The sequence below is a fragment of the Choristoneura fumiferana genome, chromosome 4, assembly GCF_025370935.1.
Source record: "Choristoneura fumiferana chromosome 4, NRCan_CFum_1, whole genome shotgun sequence".
In the NCBI taxonomy this organism is placed as follows: domain Eukaryota; kingdom Metazoa; phylum Arthropoda; class Insecta; order Lepidoptera; family Tortricidae; genus Choristoneura; species Choristoneura fumiferana.
In genome coordinates, this window is record NC_133475.1 from 21,568,032 (window position 1) to 21,573,986 (window position 5,955).

Here is a 5,955-nt window from a genome sequence, read left to right on the forward strand (position 1 = left end):
TTTTTTTGTTAAAATTGACGACCAGATAGCCAAGTGGTTAGAGAACCTGAATACAAAGTTTGAGGTGCCAGGCTCGATCCCCAGATAATTATTTACATGAGGCACATAAAAATATATATCTATTTATGTTCGTTTATTCATTGCTTATAGTGTCAATAGCATAAGCTTTCCTTACTTTAGAAATAGGTTAATTGGTGTCAAGTCTCCTGTGATAAAACGAATTTATGTAATTGAAATTTGGTTTTTATTCGGCAGGGGTAAATATCAATGAAAGTCAGCACTGAAATTAAATATTTACGTATATTTTCTTCGCTTTATGTCCTTTAACAACAAATTATGTTCAACAGGTTTTCAATGTAATACAGTTTCCCACTTTACGTCTAATTTACTTGGACATCTTCGTTACACACGTAATATCAGACAAGACATTAAGAGTACCGCTTGCTACTTCGGAGTAGCCATCTCGAAAGCATTTAACGTTAATGTAAATTTTATAAAGTAACGTGCTGAGATTCTGTTATTAAGATCTTATCAGTTTAACAAGTTGGAAAGTTGCATTAAGTGAAAATTAATATAAAATAACTTCGTTAAGGTAATCTTATCTGCGCTACGGCTATGCGCCAGAGACGCTCTACTTTACAATACAGGATATGTGCTTCGTGTCACCAAACAATACGGAACACCTCAACGCATTAATACAAACACAAATTAACAATCCTAATTATTTGCAACAACTTAATTAAAAAAAAAACTATTTAAGTTACATCTATAGATTTGGTACATAAAAATTTTGTTAGTCTAACTAGAAAATAAAGGCCGCTCGTGCGGCAGAAGCTTACAGAGGAGCTCTCACAATAATCAGTGCACTATAACATACGAACATTATAAGTAGAGATCACAGCTGCGCGGCCCTGGCGGGCGTCGTCGATGATATGAGCCGACTAGAACCGAGGGGCCCTACGATATATATACACGTCCCTCGGTTGCGAATGTCCTTTTGGCATGGGCGTTAGCGGTCGGCGCCCCCTTTCTTGTGGTTGTGGAGCGCCGCCGGCCCTCACGGGTGCAGCGGCCGTGGCCCGAACAGCGGGTACGACGGGAAATAGGCGGCGAGCGACGGGTGCGGCGGCAGCGAGAACAGCGGCGGCGATGACACCAAGTGAGACGGCTTACTGTACGGGTGGAAGCGCGGCGTCAGCGGCGACAGCGGCGGGGTGGGGTACGTCCGCTGGAGCAGCGGGTGCGCCGCGCTCAGCATCGACAGGCTGGGGCCCGCGTCCCCACTGGCCGTGTGTGAACGCAAGTGCTGCAGCAACTCCTCGGACGTAGAGAACCGTTTGCCACAGTAAGCTGAATCCCCAGCCATCCACGAACATACGAACGGCAGCTGCGAGGCGGCGGCCAGCGCGGCCAGCTGAGCATGCGCGTATGCCGCAGCTGCTGGATGACTCGCTGGCAGTGAGAAAGGCGTCTTCGCGTGGTCGCACTGCGAACAACCCGCTGGGCACACCGCTGATTTAAACAAATGAGAACTCAATGAACAGCCCGTGCAGTATGGATCTCTGCACACCCCTAAATCACCACCCGGCGCTTTCATTCTCGCGTATGCCAGGTAAGGATTCAATCCGTTCTTCAGTGCGTGATGTTGGGCGGCCATCAGACTGCTGGTCATTAAATCCATGGGCAGAGGGAAGCCTGACGGAGGCAGGCCTCCCAGAAATGACGATGATGAAACAGGTACGCTCGGTTTGAAGCTCGATGGTTCTTTGGTGTCACTGGACGAAAGGCTGGTCGGTGTGTAGGGTAACTTAGATACAGAGGAATTGCTGGTAGAATCTGAATTCGATTTGGTCGGATTCGGTGACCCTTGGAGCGGGCTGGACCTCTCATCGGATTTTTCCGAAGGGGTTTTGTGATGAGTGGGCGGCGAGGTTCTTTGCGAGGATGAACTCTGGTTGCTGCCGCAGCGCGCCTGTACGGGAGTGGTGGACGCACTGCCTTTGGATGAGAGCGGAGTCTTCGAATGCGCGTTTACGGATGACGCGCGGTCCTCGGGCGTTCTAGTCTTTTCTCTCGCTGTGAGGCACGATTCGTAAGGCTTGAAGCTGGGCTTGTTGTCGACGTGCGCCGGAGGCTTGTCGTCGTATTTCTTGCTGGCTTTCTCCGCGGCAGAGATGAGCTTAGGGTTGGGCGTGTCGGCGCCGATGGCGCTGCAGGTCTGCGCGAGAAGCGCCAGCGGGCTCTTTTTGGCGTCGAGCTGCAACAAAAGAAAGGCCGTCAGTTTATGAAACGGGCGCACAAAGGGACCGCGGGCGGGGCGGGCGTCCAATCACGCGGCCGACGCGCCATTATCCGCGCGTCTGGCAGCCGTCGGCTCCGCTTGACATTTCACTCGGCTCCCGCATGATGTAATCTCGCTGTGAAAAGGGCAATTTGTGCCGGTGAATTTGCGGCGCGCCTGAGCCTGCGCGTTGTCACGTCTATTATCGCTTGACGCGCACTATTATTTCGAGCGAGTATTGAGGGTGGTTTTGCGGTGGTGTTGTGTCAACATTTTAGTTTCATTGCAGGGGTGACGCGATGAACGCTCGGGACTAATTGGATTCGTAATAAGACGTCATTTATAACAAAAGGACTACGTTATTGTGGCCTATAATGTTTTTAATTAATCCTAGGTCATTTTATTTCAATGAAGCTCGCATTATTTTTTGATTTTTCATAGTCGAATAGTTTAAAAAATGGTTTGTTTGAAAAGTTATCAAAAATTCTATGTATATTTTGTAGTCGAAAATATTTTTTACCTTAAAACTAAAAATTAATAATTTTATAGCTTTTAAAATCTTATTTCTCGCCGATAATTTCCAAACACACCGTTAAATTCGCTACAAAAGGCGTCTAAAATTAAAAGCCATGTCGTAACCAGAACCAAACCCTTTGTTTTTGTACGCAGCGGGAAAAACAAAGTTCTTTTTTAATACAAAGACGTCATTCCGGCCGTAACGAAATACTAATTCGTTCAACAGAGCACAGCTTTTGCGGATTGTGGATAAATGGAACAAAATAACTATTAAAATTACGTAACAATAACAAGTTAGTGATTCACGGAGACGAATATAAATTAAATTTGAATAATAATAAAAAAATGTTTTTTTTTTAAATCACCATCTTAACCTGTATACGTCCCACTGTAGGGCACAGTGAAAGAAAGAAAGAAAAAAAAACATTTATTTACAACACAAGACATAACAATAGTATTAAGTACAAAAAGACAACACGAAGGAAAGTGTGTGTCATTGCGGTTGTGAATCGGACACTGGCTCAGCATAATGCTGAAGCGTTAATAAACACCCCAGCGCTGATTTTCAGCCAGCACCGTTGGTGAACCTCGGACTGCTACAAAGATTATAGTACCACACAGTTTTACAGTACAGTGCGGATTTGGAACTTTAAATCATATTTTAAAATGGCTTTTTGGGTTAAAATAATACTGAGATAAAAGAGGTTGTAGCTAAATAGCTCTAAAACCATCATTCTTTTTAGTTCGAAGTAAGTAGGTAATTTAATGGCTGCTGTGATGGTAAATAATGAGATGGTGATAGCAAAATTGCTTTTGAAAGAAAGAAAGAAAGAATGCACGTAAGATTGAATTATACGCCTAAAAATTATAGAAAATATTTCAACACCCGGTTTTAGAAATTTCCGCCTGTCTAAATTACAATTATTGTAGAGATATATCTGTTTTAACTAGGGTCAAGATCAAAGATGATATTTTGTTAAGTTCTTCTTTAGTTTGAATACAAAATAATAAAAAAAATAACAGGTTACAGAGTTCTAGAATCATTTCACATTAAGTAATATTTTTTACCTGTTCTCACCTATGTTTGACAAATCAACGTTTTTGAATTTGAATTAAAGTACCTATCCAACAGGAGTTAAAAAAACACACACAATATTTAATTGACAGTTCTCCCACTGCATGCGCATTACACCCTTTGAGAATATCTACTTTAACTTGACTTAATTTATTTTGTCAATTACTTGAACGACCATTTACCATTGTTTATAGTTATTAGAAGCGTTTGTTTATGTATCAGTTTACTCTTAAATAACGAAGTAAAACTGCATACAGAGTTATCTTATCCTTTAATAATTTAGTTTTAATTGTATCAAAAGGAGTTGACATCACAAACTGTAAAACAATGCATGTCTAGTTAGTCACTTATGCTAAATAATTTGACTGGATAAGTGAAATCATTGTTCATGTTTAGAGTTAATTAAACAGATTTTTAAGATAAATAAAAGAAACCCTTCTTGTATGTAGTTGTGAACAGTAACGTCAACTTGTCCGTATACATCCGCTGAAATCCGCTCTACATGCAATAGTGTTGACATTTACGTTTTTTACCAATACTGTCGCATCAAAAATTTATATGTATTTTCAAATCTCTTGACCTACTTTTAAATTAAATAATTTTAGTGTTTTTATGACTGTGTGTGCGTTGAATTTTAACAAGTATAAATTATTGGCAAATTGTAGAGTCGTCAAGCATTTCGGCTGGCTCGTGATTTAGTTTACTATGTAACTCCAAATTATCTGTTAACCCATGTGATGGTCAAGAAGTATCACAAAACTGTTAACTCTACTAAACAGTTTTTTAACGATTTGTTAATTTAACTCAAGTTTGCGTCCAAAGATAGTAGAGTACTTTTTAATATAATTTATTTATTATTATGATGAATGTTTCTAAGTAACAAAAGGAATTATATCATGGTTTTTACCACACGTGCGTGACGTTTGATTTGTTTGGATCGTTTTCATTGAATGTATGACCAGCCTTCCGGTAATTATTACTCATTATCCATTGTTTCAGTATCCATCCGTTTTAATTTGTTGATAATTGCAAATACTTATTGCGTTAGATTGTTAAACAGGTTTATTAATTCATGGCGTTTACGACAAATTGAATTACGAGGTGAGAGTGATTTATTAGAACATGAGAATTTAGGTCATTGTTTAAATAATGCGGATTACTTAGTTAAATTTCATTTGAATACATTGAATTCTGTCGCATAAACCTACTTGGTGGTATAGGTATAGTTACAATTTGCATGTTTTCATCTAGTTTTATATGAAATACTTAGTCGATCGAACTCTATGTTCTTTAATGCGTCCTGTTTATAACTAATTCAAAAGCACACATCAAGTTTAATCTATTTGAAAGCTTGTTTAATTTATCAAAACAATAGACTTCAGAAACGGGAAACTTACCGTAGTCGGCAGCGGCGACAGGTAATCCGGCCGCAAATATTGGTTGCTTGAGGTGAGCATGTTGCTCCACAATCCGTTATTTTCCAGCTTAGAAGATTCACACAAATCACTTCACTTCACCAATCCATACGTCATATCCAAACAGGGATCACAGACACGTGCGTCGTAGTTGGCGTGCCGCGGCGGACTGAGGCTCGCCCCCCCCCTTGACACCTTGTCACCGCGCCATTTTTGCATTCTGTGTACTTTGCGGGGAGCTTTGCCGTCTTATCCCCACCGCCGTTTGACACCCCGTTTGTCGTGTTCCGTCCCGCTCTGGCGTATGAAAAATTACAGCGTTTTCCCTCGTTTTGATGAAAGGATTATATAAAATATGCAGCGCAGTCAAAGGCGAGTGACGACAGAGATGCATCGCCGGGAAATTGAATAGCGGCTAAACGGCGGCGGTAATAATTTAGTTTTGAGCGGACAGAGAGCTTGCGTTTGCGTTGCGGCTTTTTGAAGTGTTTTTTGCAATTAAATGACACTTTTACTTTGTACATTTATGATTTATGGAAAGTTATTATTTATTTTATACATACTTTACATGTAAACCTTGTCTATTTTTAATGGAAGCTTTATGTTCTTAATCTGATATGTAATCTCATTATTATTATTATAAAAGCCGAAGTACCTAATTAGTAAGT

At 40.7% G+C, this 5,955-nt stretch overlaps 1 protein-coding gene across 1 annotated transcript; it reads right to left on the reverse strand.

The window, feature by feature from the left end:
* Nucleotides 1–281: 281 nt before the first annotated feature.
* elB (zinc finger protein elbow B) lies at nucleotides 282–5,488 on the reverse strand. The gene is made up of 2 exons (XM_074087252.1): nucleotides 5,270–5,488; nucleotides 282–2,257 (listed from the first exon to the last, which is right to left on the reverse strand). Exons 1-2 carry the CDS (start codon nucleotides 5,327–5,329, stop codon nucleotides 1,058–1,060), a joined length of 1,260 nt encoding a protein of 419 aa, XP_073943353.1. The 5' UTR covers nucleotides 5,330–5,488; the 3' UTR covers nucleotides 282–1,057.
* Nucleotides 5,489–5,955: the final 467 nt, after the last annotated feature.

Excerpts from the sequence above, each read along its gene's own strand:
- elB (XM_074087252.1), bottom strand. The coding sequence starts at position 5,329 with ATGCTCACCTCAAGCAACCAATATTTGCGGCCGGATTACCTGTCGCCG. Across the intron at positions 2,258-5,269 it reads TGTCGCCGCTGCCGACTACG|CTCGACGCCAAAAAGAGCCC; the intron begins GTAAGTTTCCCG and ends CTTTTGTTGCAG.